Source organism: Cydia pomonella, chromosome 4, assembly GCF_033807575.1.
Source record: "Cydia pomonella isolate Wapato2018A chromosome 4, ilCydPomo1, whole genome shotgun sequence".
In the NCBI taxonomy this organism is placed as follows: Eukaryota; Metazoa; Arthropoda; class Insecta; order Lepidoptera; family Tortricidae; genus Cydia; species Cydia pomonella.
The window spans coordinates 3,117,253-3,141,807 of record NC_084706.1 but is presented as its reverse complement, the minus strand read 5'-3'; the positions used below and the strand labels follow the sequence as shown (position 1 = coordinate 3,141,807).

Genomic DNA, 24,555 nt, shown 5'->3' with positions numbered 1-24,555 from the left:
CCCTGAAGCCGTTTGCCATTTAACTTTGTAGTAAATTTTGCAGAGCTCTCGCCGTCTTAGTTCCACCTCGTAGTTCTTACATGTTCCGGTAGGTAAAACGATTATAAAGCCGTTTGCCTCCTTTGCCTTGCTTCACTACCGCTTTAATTTAAGTTAACCCACGGCCACACTAAACAGTTTCTACAAACACTGAATAATGTGCTTTCAACACGCTACGTGCATACCTCTATCAAGTTTTCCAATTTTAAATTCAGCAATTTAAACTATCTTTAAGCCACTACTTTGGCAATTACTTCATGAAATTATTACGAATGCCCATCAATTTCGGTTTCGAGTAGACAATAATGACGTTCGGTAGAAAGTCCAAGATTAAATTTGTACTAAACGTCTAATAAAATAAATCACTTAAATTTCAACGCTTTTTCAAGTAATGTAATCAACCGATTCAATGTAGGGAGTTTAAGTCAATGAAGCTTATCGTATCGGATCTCACTTTATTTAGATAGCCATTAAATTAATGCTGACGGTAGATAAGAGCGTTTGTCGAATACTGATGCCGATGCCGCTCAGGCACGGGGAGATTTTTCTCTGTCGGTTAAACTATTAAATACTCTCACCTCTGTATCACTTTTGAATTAGCATAGGTACATGTCACACACTTACTTTCTAGGACCAACACTTGGGTTTTAATACTACGTAAAACAATTAGTATGTAAACTACTACATAATTTTCCAAGCAATAAATCATGAATGTCGATTATAAATTCCCATCTCATTAAATCTCTCTCCAGTCCTTTAATCATGGGGTTTCAGAAACACAATAAAATATTTGTCGAACACGCCTCCTGGCGTTCCGGATATGTACCGAATAAAAAGCCGTTCTGTAGTTTAATCCGACATAAATCTCCTGTTCTGTTGCCGGTAGTACTATTGTAATGAAAAAATGTGGACCATCTGTTGCACCCTTCATTACGTGCACCATGCATGGTGCAGTAGATGAATGGGCCAAATAGCAACGTCAACTTTTTAATGTAATTGAAATTGTGAGGACCCCAAATATTTTATTAAAGCCCAGCGCTTAGCACTGAACATTAACGAAACTGTTGTTGAAGTGGAACAAATTGTGTCAAACATTCTTATTTTGAAATGAATGTATGTGCAAGCTGTGAACGTTAGTTGTGTTTTTGTGCATTAAGATTGTTTTTAGTTGCTTACCTAAAGTGGTTTTCTGAATTAGGGTAATAACACTGAGACCGACAAAAGTTTTGCTATTCAGAAAATATACTGTCGACAAACACATGACCAATGTTGTCAAATATCATTAATCTGTCAAATAACACCGTCGAAAGCAGATCTTGCAGATCCCTGGAAATGTATTTTGATTTTATACCTATATACCGATATGCATCCATTATACCTATTTTATACCTATACCTATGCAAATATGCGTTCCTTATATTTAATATAACATAAATCCTTGGGGAAGCTTCAAAGCTTTGCAAATCGAATTTTAGGTGCCAAGGGTGTGTAGGTAGCCTATTGCTGTGATTTCACAGACACGGGATTCCCCTGGCCTGGCACGTAACTTTTTATTCTTTTTATTCTATTCCGTTAATTTTTGTCATGCAATGTCTTGCAAATTATATCTTAAATCGCTATGCCGTACCTAGTTAATTTTTCAATCATCCATTGAATTTAATTTCACTCTATAATACTTAAATACATTTGTTGTCCACGCTTCTTATAAAATAGGGCAAAGAGGCCTCGACCCTCCTACGAATGATTTTAGTACTAGTGCTAGACAAGGACGGTGATATAAGATATCGTAAATAATGAAAGGAGATAGGCCGACGCGCACGCGGAGATTTATCACGTGACTAATACCAAGTCAGTGCGACGGCGCGTCTGTCCCCCGGGACTCCATCAAACGAGTTTCGCTCCCCCACTGCACGATGCAATCTATGCTGAATCGTATTACAATAAATTGTATTAACTCGAAAAATAGTAGAGATAGCAAACATCGTCCATCTGCACACAATCGTCCGCGCATCGGTACGAGCAGTCGTCAACAACAGTACCCTCCATTTCCTACTCGCCGCTATTCAATGGCGATAATTTATAGATTTTACGAGGGATCATCGGAAAAGTCGCGACTTACCACATTGCCATATTTTATTTTCGTGGGCGGAAATTGCATCGTTTGAGCACATTTTATCTACTAACGTTCACATTTTGAATGCTATATCGCCGTATTTAATAATAAGAGGTTGCAATATTTTTTCATTAAGTCAGCATCAAGAGTAGCGGGTCAGACTTTTCGTCAAAAGTATCTACACATTCTCTAACAGCTTAACAGAAAGAGATGTGTCTATATGTAGAACAATTAGAATATAACAGATACTTTTTAATGCAAACTGTAAAGATTTATCTCTATGTAATGTGTAATTGGAAACGTATTTCATGGTGGCATCCTTTGGGCGCGTTGTTTAATCCGCTAATATTGATGCTGTGTGTGTAGGTACTATATAGGCATATAGTACCTATTATTTACTACTTTAACATTATTTAAAAAGATATTGGTAAGTATTTAGAACGTTTAGTACCTGGAAAACATTTTCATTGCCTGCTAGACCTGCTGAGAAAATATCTGTGCCATTTACCTGCGCTCCGTCTCGAGAAACTTTCCAATCCACTTCAACCATTTAATAGATGAATATAAATCACCTACTTATCCTTAAATTGCTGATCTGATAAAGGTTATTGTCATTAAACTATCGGCGACGTGGTTAATGTAAATTGTTCAATTCGGAGCGCGGCGCGAGCGGCCAAATAGCATCAACGCGTTGTGACGCTTATCTGGAAGAGAATCTTGGGGACAGATCGCCGCCTGTCGGTGTCGGGGGAGACGATAACTTAATTGCTCCGACACCGCCTGGGGTTATCCGCAGGAATTATGAAAAACACTGCGGGCGCCCCTTCGACAAAAAACGCCAAGTTACTTTACACCGTTAACTCCATTCTGACAGTGATAGGGTGTTTCTCAGATGCTTAAAAGTCACTCAATTGCTGTGACCCAAGGATCTTTAACCATCGCTGACAGTAAGAGCTTCATAAACAGGAGTTACTTTGTGGAAATCCATATTAATTTAAACAAAAATATTACTTTGATTATCCGCGAAATAATAACGTGCTAGTAAATTAGTGGTTACGCGTTATTTGCGTATTTTTTAATTAATGTTCCCTCCTTCCAACAGCGAAAATAAATACGCGAATAAGTATAACAAACAACCACCAGAACTACAAAACTTTGACACGTGTTCCGCCTCTCTTCCAGGCATCATCTGGAGATCCTTGCTAGTAAGATTATTCTTGATTAGGTACTTGTATACCAGATAGTACTTCGATAGATCGACAGTCATTCTTTCAACAAATTAGAAAGTGATTCCGTAAATTTAATTAGTGATGGCGGTATGGAGTGACACATGGCCGCGCGCATGCATGTCTATTAGGCGCACATCCTGCGCACGCTCCGAAACAAATAAACATCGCATCCCCGCCGAGGCACAAATCCCGGCCGCTTGCGCGTCTTACAAAACTAATAAAATGTACACAATAAATTCTCTTTGCATTACAATACCAGCGTCATCGTTTATTTTGCACCCCAACATCGCACTCTTTGCAAGCTTTATATTTCAGTTCTACACATATTTCTACTGCTGATTTTACTAGCTGACGCGCTTTGAGGAATCTTTGTAGCTGTATTTGAACATTTTAAGCTATTTTATGCTTCGCTTGTTTCTCACAAAAAGTAAATCGTGTCATCAAAGGAACTCGCTACTGTTATTCGAGCCCGTGCTGTAGGTACTTAGTGCCGTGAAAAATTATCCAATTAGACTACATTGCGTGACTGTCTATGATCGATTCGATAGCTAGCGACTGAAATACAATGAATAGATAACGACATTCCCTCGAGCAAGAAATGGTTGGGTGTCGCCGAACCACCTACGTGCTCGGCGGGCTGCCGAGGCCGGCCTGCGGCAGCGGAACCAATTGCTTCGTCACACTGCCACAAAATGCGCCTCGGCCGAGCTTCGCTTAATTAAAACTTGACGCGACTTCACGTCATTTACCCCCACCCCTCACACACCTACCGACATCACCGCTCGGAGCGACACCTCTCATTGTGTCGCATTTTGTAATCTATTGCGACAACCGTGTGAATAAACTACAAAGTGGAATTACACTTCGGCTACTGGGCATTATCGATGGCCCGCCACTGATAAGACTCAAACTTATTGGAAATTTAATTGGAAGACCAGATTAAACGAGAGATTCTACTGGCTTAACACCGTCGTAGCTTAACTGAAAAAAACTTAACCAACCAGTCTTTATTGTTTGGCCATTCGTAATTCGTTACTAACAAATAACATTTTATTTGTTTCAGCGTTATCGTCAATTAAAAATAATTATAATATAGACAATTCAAATTGCATGGTTATGGTTCAAGACGTAAAAGCAGTTACACACGCACAAGGAATTAGGGACGCTTTATCAACATCTTCGCCGTCGGATGGTATGTAAACACTTTGAAATTTATTATCCTTTGTAAGTGTAATTGAATGAATTTTGGATACAAGATTTTCGATTGCGTCAGCACAACGTATGTAAATGAAATACTGTTTGTAGAATCTATATCAACATCGTCGCTGGGCGGCTGGTCGACGACGGCGGAGGCGGCGATAGAGTCGGCAGTGATACCACAGCAAGCCCAGCAAGCTGCACTGCCACCCTGGTCACCAGCTCTAGAAGTTAGAGAATTCGACGAATTACACAGTGCAACGATACCTGCATACCAGTTCTGGAGTTCTGAATTTCGCAACAAACAGCCTGCCTACGTTAGCCTTAATTTCACCGTACCCTGGGGAGCCAATTTTGCCGTATACGGAAGAAGGAATGTTGCTCCTAGCGTCACACAATACGACTTCGTAGAATTCATTCGAGGTGGCAGGGTCGACCATAGGCTAAGGCGGAGACGGAGTCCGCATAGACACGACATGCGCGAACACGACGGCTTTGAAACATTGCTGAGCACGATTAGCCCATTTCAGAGATGGAACCATACGATAAGCAAGAGATCGACTGATATGCGAGTAAATGTCAGTATACTACAGTATCTCGACACAGGAAGATGGTTTATTTCGATGTACAATGATGAATTACAGCCACATAAAGTCGAGATGATCGTTTCCGAAGCCGAAGGAGTTACGAATTCTTGCCCCGATGACTGTTCTGGCCACGGTTCTTGCTATTTAGGAAAATGCGAATGTATGGACGGATACGAGGGACACGACTGCTCTAAGAGTAAGTTCTCTTCCATATTTTACTTAGTAACGCTTCGTCCCAAATTTCCGTGGAACGCTTTGTATTAAAAAAAAAACAACCCAATTATTAAGTTTTGGAGAGCCTCCGTTTTCAACCACTTTAGTTTAAGTTCGATCGCCCGGTTATTGTCTACTTTTAGTTCAATTAAGAAAATTAGGAGACTAAATTCTAGTTTATTATCATATCTATTTTTCTTACCAGGTGTATGTCCCGTACTATGCTCCGGGCACGGCGCATACGCCGGGGGAGTGTGCCACTGCGCCGAGGGCTGGAAGGGCGCCGAGTGCGACGTCCCGGCTCACGACTGCGAGCCCGCCGACTGTTCCGGCAAGGGCCAGTGCGTCGCGGGCCACTGCCGTTGCAAGGCTGGATGGAAAGGACCTAAATGTGATGAAGGTAAGTCTATGTCTAATATATAAAAGGAAACAATATTATCAATCTAGGGGATAACGGTGACAGGCAGACAACGACGTAATTGACTTATATATTCAAAGCCCCATAATAGTGCCTAAAGACTGTACAATAACCTTTGAATTCAAATGTGTGAAGGAAAGAGGTTCGTAACTGCATTACGATTTTAAAGAACAGTTTAATATAAAAAGTAATATGGACTAAAAGAGCCCCCATCTGGGAGTATGACAGTGCCCTGTCAAGTCGAGGCCCGCTGGCTGCGGGGAGGTCGCCTCGCTAGGCGCAAGGGCACTACCTACCTTTACTCGAAGCGCTTTGTTGTAATAACCATTATAACTTGGGTTTGGATTAGACCAGATAAACTAGAAAGATAGATTCGTCACTGACTCATTCACTTACGCACTGATGATCATCAAAATCACCCTTTAAATAAGGGGATACAAGATTCTCATAAGCAACTTACAAAAGATGTGGTATTCCCACCAAAAACATTTTCATGTAAAATGCCCTAACAACACTAACTCTACACCTTAATGAAAATATGTGGCTTAGCCGTTTCGTAGCGAAAGGCACAGGCACACGGGCGTAAAGTGAGAAAAAAATTACCTGTTTATTACTTTATCTTATACATATAATACATAGTTCTTGTAGTAGCGAAACCAGTTTGTGAAGTTAAGCATCATTGAGTTAGAAGCTGGGCTCTATAAGAGATCTAAAAACTTTTTGACAGTACGAAATTATGGTCTCGTCTCGGCAACATTTTACATGAAAATGTTTTTAGTGGGAATTCCATGAAGTCTTAAAATGGTTTTACTTCGAACACGAGGTCCGAAGAAGTGAAATGTCAGCTCTCTTGCCTTCCATCCCCCACGTGCCTACCGCTTCTTCTTCTTATATCTCATGAATATGTTTTTGACTGTTTTCGTAAGATACTTATAAGATATACCTAGTTGTAGAACAAAACAAAATAGAATCGTGCCATCACCTAGTGTTACTTATTACATTTTTCCTGACGCATTCTGGCAACCTGAAAACTATAGCTATACAAAAAAGTGAAAGAACAAAATTAATATCAGTAACGTACAGGTATCACTCCGTTACCGGGGGAAAAAACTCAAACCTGAATTAGAAATTAGCACAAGCATCATACATGCCTGTTGAAATAATCAACCACTAAACATAATTAAGCGGGGTGCATACATGAATCCGGAGCGCAGGCCTTATTGAATCTGCAGGAGTTTCATTTTACTGTAAGCTTACTCTAGTTAGCTTTTTAATTAATAAATAATATAAATCTTCGAAAATCTTGCGAAGGTAAAAGAAATATACAAGTTAAAGAGTGAAATTTTAACGTAAAAATATAAAAGGTAATCGTGATGATGTAGTCGGAAGGTGGGCAAAGGAGCTAAGTACTCGTAATACCTAATAAAGGAGCTTCTCAACTACAAAAGGCAAACATATATCCCCTTATTCATAAACGTGTACTAAAGTTACGTTGCCGCTAATAATCGTTTGTTCCTTTCCGACGTATTGGTATGATGGAAAGGGACAAATGATAATTAGCGGCATCGTAACTTTAGTACACGTTTATGAATAAGGGGGATAGAGTTTGGGCGTATTAGAAAGGTCGCGAGGAAAAATTTATAGACGTGCAATATTTTGAACAGTAATTTGTTTGTTCGGCCCGATTCGAACTTTTACAGACGTGATGTTTCTTCAAACAAAAACATCACTTTTGACACTGATATATCCGATCCATATCGTATCTGGACCTAATATTTGCCGTATCTTAAAGTTCGAATCGGGCTGTTTATTGTTTTGTCTACCCAGAACATATCTTAAAGAGATTGCTCTTTGTCGTTTGTTTTCTACAAAACATTGTAAATGTTTATTTTTTCATGTATACATGTTTTAACCTTTTGAATGCTAGAACGCCTAAAGTGGTCGTGAGTACCTACACCCACAGCACTTATAACTGTTATGGTGTACGCTGTTAATGTAACCGGTCGAGTATGTAAGATTTATAATATATTGGCTCGCTTGTGCCCATGATCTTGGCGTATGAATGACGTGAATATAGTTAATATTATAGTTTAGCATGATTCACGTGTCACTAGACCATAAGCAGAAAGATTCATCAGTATGATTTACACTAATATTATCACCCCAGGAAAGCGATGCGTATAGTTTTTTTATTATTATTCTGGAGCTACTGACAAAATATATGTTGTTTTTTTAACAGAGGACTGTCTGGACCCAACGTGCGGCGGGCACGGGTCGTGCGTGCGCGGGCGCTGCGTGTGCCGCGCGGGCTGGCGCGGCGCGGCGTGCAGCGAGCGCGACGCGCGCGTGCAGCGCTGCCTGCCCGCGTGCTCGCAGCGCGGCGTCTACGACCTCGACGCTGGGAAGTGCGTCTGCGACCCGCTATACACTGGGGACGATTGCGCTAAAGGTACATTGGATTTCATAATCACCTTGGTTGTAGCGCCCATTCTGATGCGACATCAAATCCAAGTCCCATGAATTTAAAGCATACTTTAGTACAAGATTCATGTGGATATAGCGACTTCCGGTGTAACGCCGAATTCGATTGTAGCAACGGTTTGTAATTAACCATTTGTAACAAATTCCTAGAAATCCCATGCAGATATTGCAACCGGAGTTGGTCTTCAAAGGATAAAGAGCTTTACTTTCTTATCTTTTGTTTACATCCACAGATGTTTAGCTAGGTAAATTAATTGGTGCCGACACTTATCAACTGCCGTCTGACGTTTAAAACCTGAAGATTAACGAATTTCCGTAATCCTTGCTTGAATCAGCTAAGGATCTTAAGGATCTCATATCACGCAGTAATTTTCGTGACCTTAATTGGTTCGAACCAGAGTTCGAAACCATAGCTTTTGAATATAAAAATGTGGGATTTATAGCTCTGTATGTTCGAGGTGTGTACAATAATAAGTTTGCTTAGTGTTTGTTGATTTCGTTATGAAAGTAGTACAGTCAAGATATTCAATGTCGACACGGACTAAATGCGAAAAGTATGTACATACTCCATTATTGCGTGGGCAATAAGGGCGTGTATACATATTTTTGTCACTTTGTCTGTGTCGATATTTAATCAGTCATAAAATATATTTACAACAATCTCATTTATTTATTTGCATTAGTTTATTGTTGCTATAACATTTCAATTCATTATTTTTAACTTTATTTAATACAAATATATCATACGTACGGTAAGTAATACACGGCCCTATTCGAAGAATGATACGATAACGATAAGTTCTGGTTTAGATAAGTTCTCATTTAGATATCGTTTATATGTCGAATAATTGACAGAAGCAGCTCGATTCAGGCAACCAATGTCACTTTGACGTTAGAAATGTCGTAGATAGATGGCATGTCGTGTCGTTTAGTTATCGATCTTTTAAAGATCTTTCCAAGATCTTAAACGTGTCGTAATCATTCTTAGAATCGGACCGACAAATATAATACATTAACCGGTGTTACTAATCTAGGGCTTTTAAACTTTTTGGACAACAAAAAAATCTGTATACATCTTTAGACGAAAGTGGAGGACCCGCGCGAAATCGCCTTTTCATACAAACGTAGTCCTCATTTTCCTCTCTGGATATTAACATTATTAAAAATATTTTGACACAGTTTGTTGTATATCTACCACAGCTAAGTTTGCTTTTTTTCGAATTTTTAATTATTATAAGAGTTCATTTAACATTATGTATAAAAACTGTTTTTCGCTCCAAATTTTTACAATAATCAAAAAATCTAAAAAAGTAAAACGTAAGAGCATGGCTACTGTTAATTTACATAAAATTATGTAATAATATTTTCCATAATGTCAATATTCAGAGAGGAAAATGAGGACTACGTTTGAATGGTGAAGCGGCCGTCCCCTTTCTTCTTTAATAGTGTGAATTGAGACAGTTGCATTAACCTTATTAGCGGATCCGCGTCATTCAGCAGTGAACTATGAAACGCTTTAATGGTACCGACACTTGCTCTGTTAAATCATTCCTTCTCTTTTAAAGATGAAGCACAGACAATTTTTTTTTTTTTGGAAATACAACCAGAGTCCTAACTGATATATAAGTATCTTGATCCCAGAGATATACATGGCGCCCCACGAATTTGCCACATGGAGGGGAAGTACTTTAAATACTGTAGATAGGAAATTTTACTGAAAGAAGACCTCATTTTTGTAAAACAATACGAACTGCATTTAAGGAATTTTAAATAATCGCCTGTTTGAACCAGGAATCGAGCCCGCTTAATGTGATAACAATTGCTCGAAACCCTCAATAGTAAGAATGTATGTCTTCTACATAACGTAGCATCTTCAATAACAATACATATATACTTCCCCTCTATATGGCAAAGACGTGTGACACTCTGTATATAAAGAAGAAGATAATCTCACTAACGGTTCAAGAATGTTTAATTCTCAACATTCAATATTGAAAGTTTTTGGTTCAAGGTCTATTTTTATCCGTGATGACTTACAATAACACCTTGGGATATAAATAAATCTGAAAGAAGTATTGCAAATAAACGGATTGTTTCTGTGTGGGCGAATTCCGCAGGTACTTAGGATTAAGGACCAAGATTTGTTACTTTTAAGAATAAGAATAAGAATTGTTTATTTAAAAGAAAGCAATCTTATTAACATTTAAAAGATATCCTGCGACCCCACAAGGCTATGCCTGTCACGTGGCAGCCAGATTCAGTTTGAAAAAAAGTAGTTACTTAAAAAAGCTAGTTACTCCGGTAACATACAGCCAAAGATATGGTTACTTAATTAAGAACTAGGTAACAGTAAGACAAAAGTATGTCTAATATGTAATCTAATATTAAAAAAATACACAAAAAAGTTTGTCAGTGTGTGTGTGTGTGTGTGTGTGTGTGTGTGTGTGTGTGTGTGTGTGTGTGTGTGTGTGTGTGTGTGTGTGTGTGTGTGTGTGTGTGTGTGTGTGTGTGTGTGTGTGTGTGTGTGTGTGTGTGTGTGTGGGCATAAAGTCTACAGAGATTGTAGCATGTAAGCGATTAGGTGATAACCTTCAGCAGCATCTCGGTTTTACTGTACTTAAGACCTTTCAACCAGTTCTGAATTATGAATTTTGCTTCACGAGGAGACTTTTTAGAAATGCTGCAGGCCTTTACCACTATATTGTAAATATACGGATGTAGAAAGTTAGGAAAACGCCTTGCGAAAGCGGTTTTTGTGATGAGAATGGGAGTAGGGATTTTAAATATTCGATTAGGGATTAAGGCTGGATATTCTTCCGAATTTGTATTTTCTTGATGAACGTGAGTTGCAGCTTGGAGGATAAATAATTGCCTCACATTGTGCACTTTTATAAAGGGTGACCGTCGGGAACCACCGGGACTTCCCAAGCATGACCTTGAGCACAAACATTTGGGCCCTTTCGAGAGGCAGTGCAGAGCTAGTAGAGCCACCCCACACGCCAATACAGTCTGATAGAATCTATAAATCTAAAATTTCGCGTAAATCTAATCTGATACTATCAGAAAAGTATTAAGCCCTTTTAGAGTGCCGTAGACAAAATGGCAAAAATTTAACCTTTAATAGTCTGTCGGACGTCTAACGGAAACTATAAGATGTATTTTAATAATTTATTTTAATATGTATTTTAAAAAACATACACAGTTTTTAATTTTCAACGTATGTGTGTTTTGTGAGCCGCTACTTCCTTTCTGTAATTTATTAACTACGTTTTATAGAGGGCCCTCTATACATGAAGAGATTAAAAGGTAATTCTACTAGAATGTGTACACATTCTAGTAGAATTAGCGTGTGGCACACCATTCGATAAAAATAAAATAGGTCTAAAAAACTCATAAGGTTGCTAAAAGCTAAATTATAAAAGTTTCTCATGAGTGTTCCTTGTGTGTAAGTAAATATGTAAACAATTATATGTATACTGTAAATGTATGTACACCTGAAAAGGTAAAGATTCGGTGTAACAAAATATGAAATTGTATGTTCGACCTACAATGTAACCTGATTCGTACATACAATAAAAACTTAGAACTATGGGCGTTTCTTGATTAAGTGTATAGTATACTTTTGGAAATAATCGCTTCGAAAGTCAAACAAACATATTGTATCTCCCCCTTTAACTTTTGTACCGTGTGAGGTAAAAAAATCTGAAAATAAAGCTTAATAAAATATTTGCCACGAAAAGTATTTTGAATTTGATAGTTTTAGTTTGTTATTAGCTATGGACTTTTTTCAGAAATCTTTCACTGTTAATAGGTAGTTTATTACTTAGTCGTTTTATGGGTACTTTTTTGGTTCTTGTAGATAATAGATTCACGTGATCACGTGAATGTTACTTAAGAATGTTTTGCTGGCACATATTTTATTCCTAACCTGGTTACTTCATTCATGACCCCAATCCTAAATACCGATTATTAAAAGTACTTGCGTAGAGTACCTACCTAATCTTATCACTAATCAGTTTATATATACAATCTGAGTAACTTTTTTGAATAGTACCTAATGGTCAGTTGATCTCATACATTTTACTTTAACGACATTGAATTAACGTATCTACTTAACTCTGCCAAAACAACAAGTATGTCTGTTCCAGAAATAGCGTATCCTCGTCACGGCATTGGTAACTGATTGGTTTTATTATATTCTGTACAATTGAAGGTTAAGTAAAATATGTAGTAGATGGTACTCAAGAAACATAACAAGAACCTTAAAAATATTCAACGCGCCCTTAGACTATCACACGATTATCTAAATCTCATTTAATCCTTACATGCTTAAAGGCATTAATATCTAGAGACTAGAGACACTAATATCATGCCACAAGGGCTGATAACGTCTAATATATTATGTGTTGATCTAATAATTGTCATGAAAAAGAAATGACGGGTGGCGGGTAGTAAATAACTAATAATAACTTGTAATTACGCCAGCTAAATAAATGGGCTATGCTGGAGATCTTTTTTTTTCAATTCCGTCGTATATACTCGTAAACATAATCATTTTTATTTGTAAAACCAATTTATACGTCAACATTATGGATAAATTTATAATACATATACATAGATACATTACTCAAAATTAATATTATTTTAATTAAGTAATTTGATTATTTGTGAGCCCAGAACTCTTGGTAGGTGTAGAATGGGCGCTCGACAAGCCAGTTTTTTAATCGGCGCTTAGAGCTAATTAAATTGGGAGCTTCGACGATGTTTCTGGGTAGTTTATTGTAAACTGTGGGCCCCATTATATGGGTAAGCTTATTTGATTTTATAAGGTAACATATATTTGTAGTGGTTTGCTCATTGGACTGCGGGCCGCACGGCGTGTGCGCCGAGGGCGTGTGCCGCTGCGACGATGGCTGGACGGGCTCGCGTTGCGACCAGCGGCCGTGCGACCAGCGCTGCCACGACCACGGCCAGTGCAAGAACGGGACCTGCGTCTGCACGCAGGGCTGGAACGGACGACATTGCACGTTGCGTGAGTTGAGCTTTGACGTTGAGTCTTAAATTGCGGCCGAGATAAGTATTAGTCAGAGACAACAGTAGGTGGTAAACTGTGTTGTGTACAAACAATAGATATTTTTGCATTGGAGGCATACCATTTTTTATAACTAGGAAACAAATCAACTTGTTATATTAAAATATTTTGTTTGACAGCCGTAACTCAGGTGGCCTAATGGCGTCTGCCGCGAATGTATGTAGAAGACGCTGGTTCGATCCCAGTCCTGGAGCACTGGAGCCCTTTTTCTTCCATATATGACATCTGTTTCAGTATATAAACCATTTATTAACACATTTACTGCCAACTTTGTGACTAGCTCCCGCGGTTCACGGTACGTAGTAGGCGCTTTTCGTTACAAAGCGGACATAAGCGAACGTAGCACGTAGCTCGCACTGGCGGTGAATGCAACAATAATAAAAAATTGTTTAATCAACACACGTTGGTAAAATAAGATTAAATTTACCTTTACTTATTTTTTAGACTACAGATAATTTATTTACCTAAGTTAGAAACAGTCATTGCCGTCACACTCTCCTTTGGACCTTACGAATTGCAAAGCTTCAATTGTAAATATGCAAGATTTCCTCACTATATAAAATATTCAATTGTGCACATTATTTTAACCGCATTGATTTTCTATTTATTCAAGAACCTATTACGGTTATACAATTCAATCTCCTTATTCACGTTGACGTTCTGATCAGCCGGCTGCCCTAATGCCTGCTCGCGGCACGGCCAGTGTCTCCTGGAGGACGGCGTGTACCGCTGCTCCTGCGCCGACGGCTGGGCCGGCACTGATTGCTCCATCGCACTGGAATTGTCTTGTACCGATAACGAAGATAACGACGAAGGTAGGAATTGCATTCAGAGAGCAATTTACACGCTTAGTTTTACAAAGTTAATTTTACACAATCTACCTACTAATATTTTTTTATTGTTCGTAACCCACATTTATAAAGTGAACAAATAGACCGACCTTATAAATGGCAAATGGTTTTGAAGATGGCATGACCGACTGCTCGGACTCTGAGTGCTGCACGCGGCCCGAGTGCGCCGATCACATCATGTGCCTCGCCTCCAACGATCCCGTCGAGGTTCTGCTGAGGAAACAGCCGCCCTCCGTCACCGCTTCTTTCTATCAACGTGTTAAATTCCTCATCGAGGAAAACTCCGTCCAGAGCTACGCACACATGGACGAGTACTCGGAAAGGTGAGTGCACTAATTAAGCCAAATGAAAAAATATTAAACAAACACCAAATCACTTCATGCACGTAAAAGATATCGTACCAGCAAGTAATTAAAGCGATGACCATTTATATCGCTTGGATGCAACGGTATCTTTTGCAAGTCGACATAGGATTGGCCTAGCGATATTTTGCACCGTTCATGATTAATATATTTGCACTTTACAATGATTTTAGATCCGTGATCATCGACGGATAGGTAATATAAATACGAGAGAAGAAGAACAAAATTCATAATTACATAGCGTAATTAAGATCTAGCACCCAAACCATTTGTGATCCCAGTCATATTCCTTAACCTCTCCGAGGATTTGGTGTGGTTATTTTGATTTGACCGATAATGATACTTTTGTGATTTTCAATTTATTTTATCATCTGGTGGAAGTGTTTTTGATTTTCCTGTTTTCTCGGTGTAAAATATTGATTTATCATTTGCGATCCTAGCATGGTTAAGTTTCATCACTGACCATGATTTCATCGTATTATCAGTTTTTGTATTTATTATTTTTCACACCAGATCCGATGTGTTGTGTATTGTCTAATGTTGATCCCTTGTGTGTGTCTAACCCAACCTGTTTGTCTGAACAAAAAAGCGTCTGATAATAACTAGAAGAAAATATTTTAATTAAATAAATTTAGCGTTCAAAGGTTTTAGAACAGTTTCCATGTATATTCCAGTTAAACAAGCTCTTTTACAACACTCGAATCATGACAGACATTAGTGCCGAACTTTGCTGGAATATCTATAATAATAACCTGCTCGACGTAAAACTACTTAGCATTGTTAAATTAAGTATATGAACCGCTTCATTTTTATTATTTTGACATTTTATTTATGTGAACGTCTTTCATGATCTGAGTTACCTATGAGAAGTATTCAAAAAGTTTTAGTTGCCTTGACAAAACAAAGTACAAATAGAAACTATCTAAGAAAGATCTAATCTGATCTTGATAGTAAAACGAGACATCGCAAACTGAATAAAATCGTAGTCAACCCACCTCGCTTTATATGCAAAGCGCCTGTAAGTTTGTTTGCATTAAAACACCAGCCGCTTGACTATTTTGTTTAAGTTGAATCAAAAGTCTAGAGTGGTTATATTGCGTTCTGGCATTTGTTTCTTATACCCGAGTAAACTTCACGAAGTATCGTCGTGCATTCACCATCCAGCATGTCTGTTTACTCCGCAACATTATCTTGGTGCAACCTGCAGCTGTGTTATACTAGTTTGTTATTCCAAATTTTGCCTCAGTTTGAATATTGATAGTGGTGGTGTTGTTCTAATGCAAACGGGCTTCGTCTCTGTGAGACAGTGCGCACCTAAATAATTCGATTAATAAAGCAAGTGTTAAACGCAAGGTAACCAATGTAGACAGGCAATCGGCCGGTGCGATTGCGAGCCGGGGTGGGGTTGCACTGAGGGATGTAGGTATCTGTGTAGTAATCTGTCCTGTCTTTCTGTGTCCCTGTGCCGCCGTGTGTCCGCCACTCCTAGCGAGTTCTGGAATTCCTTTACACCATGGTAAGTGTCAGTCAGCCCGCCCTCGCCCCTCAGTGTTCAGTATCTGTTGACCTCTTCCCTTATGTTGCAACTCCTGCATATGTGTGTGATGCCGGCGCCCGCCGCCTGCCGCCCGGTACGCGAACGGCGCCGCCGACGCTTTTTCAGTTTTCGTTCAATCCTTTGTCTGTATTCGTTTCATTCTCTATGTGTATGTAACATCTGTATGTTTGTCTTGAATGTTCCGTGTGGCTGCGCCAACTCCTCCGTAAATCACGCGAGCGTCCGCGCCCGCAGTATCTCGTTTTCCCAATATGATTTGCCGCAGCCACAATCGTATTTCTTTGTAATATTTATTTGTCTCGTCTTCTGTGCTTATATAATAGTTTACATATTTATATACTATGGTATACTTTTGTTATACTGTATGAAACTTAGGAAAATCATTTACGCTTTCACGCAAAACGTTCAAAACACTATTCGTTAGGCGTAGGTATTGTAAAATATACGATCGAGACGCGAATTGTATATTGTCAACTGAGCAAAATTCCAGGCGAACACGCAAATTGAGCTTCAAATAAACTTACCCTTTTATGTGTTCCTTACCCTTTGTCTGCGTCTTTCATCTGTTAACCAACCCCCTACCCTTCGCCCAAGCTCTTTATGTGTTTAGATCCTCACCCCTGTGACTAACCAAAACACAACTTATTTGAATGTACTACGAACTACTTCACGGCGAGATCGCACTCGTTGACATTGTAAATTACAACCATTGCTTTCATCATCCGGTCATCGATGTAATTAACACTTGATGAAATTGGTGCAACGAAAGTTCCGAACTGTCGACGGCATTACTATACCTTGCAGAATTTAAGAAGTGGATTGTTACTAACATTTGAATCTTGTGCATTTGGAGCGAGCGATGAACTTCTTAAATTCTTTCAATTTCAGATTTAATATGTATTTTTTACGTGACTTTATATACTACGTAGCTCACCTTTCAGAAATGTTTTAACTATACAAAATTTGAGTAAGGTGAAAATAAACTGCACTTCCATAGGTAGGTTATGTAAATAATATTTTTATTTGAAGGTTTCTTAATGAAATCCCGATGTGTTAAAGTACTGTAGGTAAGGTTGTTAAAAATTATCAGAAAGTAAAGTCAATCAGGCATCAAACATATTTTAGATGGATCATTACTCGACTTCAAAGTTATTGTAGTTTACTTTCAGTGTTTGACTAGTAACATTCATTATTTTATTATGTTTGCAACACAAACGTTTTATATATGCTCCAAAATTCTTCGCTTTAATGACCTATTTTTATTAATTTTTATTTCCTTTGATTTCACGGGCCTACAAATCCCGGTATTATGATAGGCTCGCGTGGGGATATAGATCCAACACGTAGAGGCCCCTTCGAGAGGTTTAATGTCATGTAGAACGCCTGCTGGAACCCGTGCACAGGCGCAACAATGTACCGGTCGCAGAAGGCATTGGGACTATTGTAGAAAAAGTGAACAGTAAAACGGTCTATGAATTAAAGTTTGGATGGATAATGAGACTGGGTTATTGCAAAGACGTCCGGACACCTGCCAATCCATGTTTTCACTAATTATCGAGGCAGGCGGTGACTCGCCGCCCACTAGATGGGCCCCTGAAACTGCCGTCGTGAAGATGACCAGGAGCAACACCGGTGTGTTGTATTTTTATTATTATTATGTAAAGTTTTATCCACGAGCAATGTTTTTTAGGGTTCCGTAGCCAAATGGCAAAAAACAGAACCCTTATGGATTCGTCATGTCTGTCTGTCTGTCCGTCCGTATGTCACAGCCACTTTTTTCCGAAACTATAAGAACTATATTGTTGAAACTTGGTAAGTAGATGTATTCTGTGAACCGCATTGAGATTTTCACACAAAAAAAAGACGATAAATTTTGGGGGTTCTTCATACTTAGAACTGAAACTTAAATATATTTTTTTTTCATCAAACCCATACGTGTGGGGTATCAATGGATAGGTCTTCAAATATGATATTGAGGTTTCTAATATCATTTTTTTCTAAACTGAATAGTTTGCGCGAGAGACACTTCCAAATTGGTAAAATGTGTCCCCCCCCCCCCTGTAAGAATGATAAAACTAAAAAAAAATTATGATGTACATTACCATGCAAACTTCCACCAAAAATTAGTTTGATCGAGATCCAGTAAGTAGTTTAAAAAAAAAACAATAAACTTTGGGGGTTCCCCATACTTGGACCCGGGTACGTCCTTAAACTACGTCCAAAAGAGAGGTATGGGCATTGTGAATGTCATCTGGCTTTGTGTGGTAGGGCACAGCCAGTGTATGTCATTCCAGATCTAGAGCAAAGCCCAACTGGGGAAGTACCTCCACCTTACAGAAAACAGCAGCCAAATAACACTAGACCCTACTCATAGTGTTGTGTTCCTGCCGGTGAGTAAGGTTGCCAGAGCTCATCGAGGGGGGCGGGTTTAGGGTCGGCAACGCGCATGTAACTCCTCTGGAGTTGCAGGCGTACATAGGCTACGGAGACTGCTTACCATCAGGCGGGCCGTATGCTTGTTTGCCACCGGCGTAGTATAAAAAAATAAAAAGAACTGAAACTCATTTTTTTTTTCATCAAACCCATACGTGTGGGGATAGATACCCCACACTGGGGATAGGTCTCCAAAAATGATATTGAGGTTTCTAATATAATTTTTTTTCTTAACTGAATAGTTTGCGCGAGAGACACTTCCAAAGTGATAAAATGTGTATCCTCCCCCCCTGTAACTTCTAAAATAACAGAATGATAAAACTAAAAAAATAAGTGATGTACATTACCATGCAAACTTCCACCGAAAATTGGTTTGAACGAGATCTAGTAAGTAGTTTTTTTAATACGTCATAAATGGTACGGAACCCTTCATGGGCGAGTCCGACTCGGACTTGGCCGCTTTTTTATATTGTATAGGTTTACACGCATAACAACTTCATAAACTGTCTCAAGAAGTAAAGCTTGGTGGTATCAAATAATTCAATGGATTCCGATTATACTAACAATAATGTTTTTTTTTTATTTTTTTTCGTTTTTTTTTTTTGTTATAACTAATTATACTGTTCCAAATGTTTTTTTTGCAATTTTCAGAATAAAACGTTTTTGTAGGCAATCCACGAGTACAAAAGGGTTTACTTTTACTTTTTACACCACTTGAAAATAATCGCTACCTAATTATGCTGTATAGTTATTATGTACGAATAATTTTATTGCACTTGAACATTTTCATCATTTATAATATGTTCCGTTCTTACACCAAACCGGAATATTCACGAGCTGGAATATATAAATCCCTTAAAAACAACCGGGTTTGATTATCAGTCATGCGCCTATTGTGAATAAGATGATAAACATGGTGGATACATTTATACAGGTTGTTTTTGTTATCACTCATGTTATGTAGGTCATATTAAACAACTTTGACTCTATGGCCAACCCCGAAATCGCGAAAAAGTCAGCTGTTCTATAGAAGATATTTCTGATTCACCGAAATATATGAGACGGCAGTTTTTTTTTTACAGATTTCGGGGTTGTAAAAGTTGTTGAGTATGACCTGCGAATTCACTCCTCAGTTTGGCCAGTGATAACAAAAGCATCCTGCATATAGGTATATGTTTCAGTTTAATGTTCGTAGGTACGTAATAAAACATTCATTATGAAAATGTACAACCGCAACACACTTTTAAGGTCTCATATTACTGTTAAATTGATTTAATATGTTTGTGGTGTTTGTTCTCTGTACTCGTATTTTACATTTACAGGTTTTAATTTAGACCATAAATTGTAGGCGTTTCTTAATGAAGGCAGCATTTAGAAGATAACGGGATGTGGTAACTTCTTATATTATAACTCTTATTTTTCTTCAACTTAAGCTTGGTTAATGAGTTAATTTTTAAGCTGAATTCGAATTTTAAAAAATGTAGTTTTAATTTGTTAGGTAGCCGCGTAGTTAATATTTAGTCAAAAACTTGCTAAGTACAATTATTAATGTATTAATTCAAATTAGGAAGCCTCGCTAGTTTCGCGTTTCATGACTTTCTTGCACCAGTTTCAATGATGATGATGATAAAAACATACAAATTACAGTTTACATGCCAGGATTGTATTACTATGGTATATGTGGCAGTTGTTACATGCATTACACACCCTTCTAGGTGGATTTCCGTTTACAGAACAACTTTGCATCTACTTAATAGGTTACATTTTTATTTTTATTTAAGTTATTTACTTTGCAATTGGCAATTAGTAAACAGAAATTGTACCTAGATCTTTAGCTGATCCTGATAAGAGAATGTGCCATGCTGAAGACTTCTTATTTTATTTTCAATTTATTGATTTACTAAATTTTACTTCACCTACAGCATTTATATTTAAATATGGCCGTAAAGCACAAAGCATGTGAACTTTGGTTTGAATTGACCAAGATTACTTACTGGGCGATACCCTCCATCTAGCAATCTAGAAATCGATTAACTTGTACCTGCAAAACCTTTATTATGAATACACAGCCACAAATTAAAATCCCAAATTTAATTACCTAATAACATTATGAACTAAATTATTTTCATTAAAGGGTAATCTACTCAAATATTCTCTCTAAAACGGTAAACATGAGCCTATTTCAATCATAATTTACTGTACGTTAAATCTTTTATCATGTGGCTTTATAATAGGCTATCAAACCTGCTTGATTAGGTGTTCAATTAATATTTGAATCAACTTTCAACTATTTCAGCTCAAAATTTACATTTTAATTATTCACGTGATAGGTATCGCCCGGCAGCCTAACTATAGGAATCATCCAGATGTGCTCTATGCATCCAGATTACTGATTTCCATAGAAGCGTCAGTGATATTTCATGCAATTTTATAATGGATACACATCTCGGTGGGCCTTCTAGTTGGGTCACGTGCATTGTGTTAGGCACTATGGCTTGGTTTGATATGGGGTGGTTTGTGCAGTCGCGTGTCCGTGATGCGCGGACAGGTGGTGTCGCCGCAGGGGCTGGGCATCATCGGCGTCAGGGTCTCAGTAGACCGCGAGGCCCGCTTCGGCTTCACGCTCACCAGGCAGGGAGGATGGTGAGTACATTTTGGAACACTTAACAAACAGCGATTGGCGTGGATGAATGAGAGGAATATTGACAGTCATTCTCCTGACCATGCCTTTTATTACCTTTGGCTTTTAAGTAGTTGTCAAAAACTTCTATATCACTAAAACATTTTCATGTGTTGCCAAGACGAAACTAGAAGGCTCGCACTGTGAAAAATTTATCAGATCTCTTATAGAGCCAAGCTTCTAACTCTACAAGACCTAACTTCACAAACTCTACTCCTTAGACAAAATATATGTGGCTTGGCCGTTTTGCTACCGTCACATAGACGCAAGGTGAAAAATTTATTCACTATTCATTATTTTTTATTATTATACAATACTTAGTTACTATACATTTTTTTACAATTTATCTTTTTTTTCGAAAACGAGATGTCGCGCTGCAATACTGCGGCAGTAGTGCAGCTGCGGTCGGGAATGTCGGTACGGTCGGTACCTTGCTGTAGGTTTTTTATGCGTTGCGCTTTCTCGGGTTCAAAGTTTTAATAATATTATCCTAGAGTATTTTAATTTAGATCGCCTCGCTAAAATTAAGACTATGAAACCCCTTCTATTGCGACTCGTGGAGGATTTTTTTCGTATACTGACATCAGAACGAACGAATGATACTGACATCAGAACGAACGAATGTGATATGAATCATTTTATTTAGTTATCGTGCGTCTCGCTTGCGCCAATATAGTATGGAGTACGAGCGAAATGCACGATAATTGAATGATATAATTTAGATGTTAATGACATCACTGTACTTTCGAATTGGCCTGTTAGGCAATGATTTGATTTTTTATTCAAGTAACCACAAAATGTAACAATACAGGGCTAGCCTTGTTTCCTATAGGCAAACATTGTTTCGTATGTCCATCTGTTCTACTCTAGAGGTCACATTTTTTAAACCGTTTTCCGTGAATTTTGTGGGTAGGTTCTATAATTAATTATGTTTTTTTTTTGGCAATTTAGTTATTTTAATATCTTCTAAACAGCGGAGCCATACATTTATTCAGTTTCAAGGTATGCTCGCGAGGTCTACAGCTCACAGAGCTACTATTTATTTTTAATCTAAAGCTTTTGCATGACAATTTACATCAATCACGTTCAAGAAATTTAAACAGGAACTGAATCCGTCTATGTCTAAAAACAAGTAATCGAACGTGACGTGATCTATGATCTCCATTTTCTTCGGTTCTTAAACACGGAACAATTCAATTGCGTGACAAATAGCAAAATATATAAGAATTAAGCACAATCAATAAGAATGTTTGTAGTAATGTCCGTGCGACCATCATTAATTTTTCATCCACGGTCGTTATAAATTACTCGCGCGTCCATACAGCCGAGTGTAAAATCGAATCGCCGACGCCGGAACGAAACATGACTCATGCGAACGAAAATACAACGTAATGTCACGGATAATCCAGATTACCAGTCTGTTAATATTTATTTTGAAATTACGAATACGAAGATATGATTACCTAACAAGTAAATCAAACGGCAAACATGGTTAAGGATTACTTTATGAAGACTCATGCACGATCGAACATTAAGTTGTCTCACATCGGTGTTGTTAAATACGACAGCAAAGACATGCCAGTCATCGAGATGTTCCGAGATTATAATTTACGAGCGGTCGTGACCCGGCTCCGTGCGAGACTTCTTTCCACTACTATTTCAAAGCTTTCAAACGTCTCGAATCCCTCGGATTTTGTGCTCTTTTTAAACTCATTAATGTTTACTCTTTTAACGTGCTGCGATAATCTACGAGACTCATAAATTGGGCGATCACAATCTGTGGAGTTTTTATTACAAACGAGAAAGTGTTCTCGACAAATCTTAATGACGCCACTTCACACAAAAATGAAATACTTACGAGAAAATTTGAGACGAGAAATTCTTTATCGTAGCAAAGAGTAGTAAACGCGTGCCTCCTCATTGTTAAAGGGGACTTGCCTGACTGCTGTTACGGGCACAAAAGTATACATATAATGGTGCTTTCGACTTTTAACTTTCTCAGAGAACCCATTATAAAATTTTAGGTAAATAAATATGTAGGTATGTTATGATCGAAAAAATAATAAATAATTATAATTAATGAATTCGTTTTTCATCGAAATTGATTTCGAAATAATTTACGAAATAGAGGGTGATAGGTAGGAAAAAATAAAGTGTATATAAGGTGCTTACTCGTTTATTCGTACTGAAATTATTTTGTAAATATTACGTATTTTAAGTGCCGCCGATACTTAACAGGAGTAGAAAAAAAGTGAAATAGTGACGAAAGGGTCTAGCAGGCTAAGGAAGGAGAAGTGGCCCCTGTGACGAATATCGGATTTTTATAATGTCATTTGTTGGCTATCTTATAATATAGAAACACCTTAACTTTCAGCCCCCTATCTTGAACCGTCACCGAGATAATGTCAAAAACGTCATTTTATGGACACATTTTTCAAAGTCGTTTTTCTCCTGAACTATATAAGATGAGCAATCAAACCAAATCATAGCTACAAAGAATAAGTAGGAGTATAACTCAGATTTAAAAAAATATTTAATTCCCTGGAAAAATAATTATGAAAATATCAGAGATTTTTTTAACAGCTCTTTTCAACAAGTATTTGTAAAGGTACACCTATGGAAAAAAACTCATTAAAGGCAAATTGTATTAGCTACTACCATGCGAAAAATCAATTCAATTATAATTGGTTCAACACACTTAAAAACAATTAAATGTCAACGAAAGCGTTTAACTAACAAATGAGTTTTGCTACCTATTTTGACAGCCATGCGTCAAGTTTTAAATAAACACTCTCTGTTGCTAGGCAACGAAATGAAACCTCATTTAAACAAAATCTCCTTCAGAATGAAAGACGCCTTTGATAGCTAAACGCTTCCATTGTCATTTAATTTTTTTAAAGTATGTTGCACCAATTATATTACAAAGTAAGTGAACGAAAAAAATACATCTTATAGATAATACTTGCTGAACCCAGATTTAGCGCTTATTTTCTTTCAGGGGATATTTTCTTAATAAGAAAGATAAGATATCATTTATTGCATAATTATAGGTGTACATGTTATAATAGACATTTTGGTAGTGTCGCTATAATTTGCCTGTCAGGCGTACAATGTAATTTTACTTAAATCTAGATGAACTATATTTGCAATGTTTGTATTTGCCATATTTTTCCTTTTCAGCTATGTTTTACATAAAAAGGAAACATAAGGCAAGCGCTTCTCATATTACTAAGCTGTAGAGAAATCTATATCGAAAAAGTCATTTACATTGTAAGGCATTTTCTTTTTCAGTACTTGTATTA

General features: G+C 37.8%; 1 protein-coding gene across 5 annotated transcripts in view; it reads left to right on the top strand.

Moving 5' to 3' along the window:
• Positions 1 to 24,555, top strand: part of LOC133516860 (teneurin-a) — a 93,662-nt gene that overhangs the window by 44,730 nt on the left and 24,377 nt on the right. For 4 of the 5 annotated variants that reach the window (XM_061849867.1, XM_061849866.1, XM_061849865.1 and 1 more), the window contains 9 exons: positions 4,445 to 4,573; positions 4,687 to 5,361; positions 5,584 to 5,778; positions 8,036 to 8,245; positions 13,124 to 13,309; positions 14,038 to 14,184; positions 14,336 to 14,543; positions 16,072 to 16,098; positions 21,097 to 21,216. In XM_061849867.1, coding sequence (XP_061705851.1) covers positions 4,445 to 4,573; positions 4,687 to 5,361; positions 5,584 to 5,778; positions 8,036 to 8,245; positions 13,124 to 13,309; positions 14,038 to 14,184; positions 14,336 to 14,543; positions 16,072 to 16,098; positions 21,097 to 21,216 — 1,897 coding nt within the window. The remainder of the gene's footprint in view (positions 1 to 4,444; positions 4,574 to 4,686; positions 5,362 to 5,583; positions 5,779 to 8,035; positions 8,246 to 13,123; positions 13,310 to 14,037; positions 14,185 to 14,335; positions 14,544 to 16,071; positions 16,099 to 21,096; positions 21,217 to 24,555) is intronic. The other variant, XM_061849868.1, reaches the window with a different exon arrangement.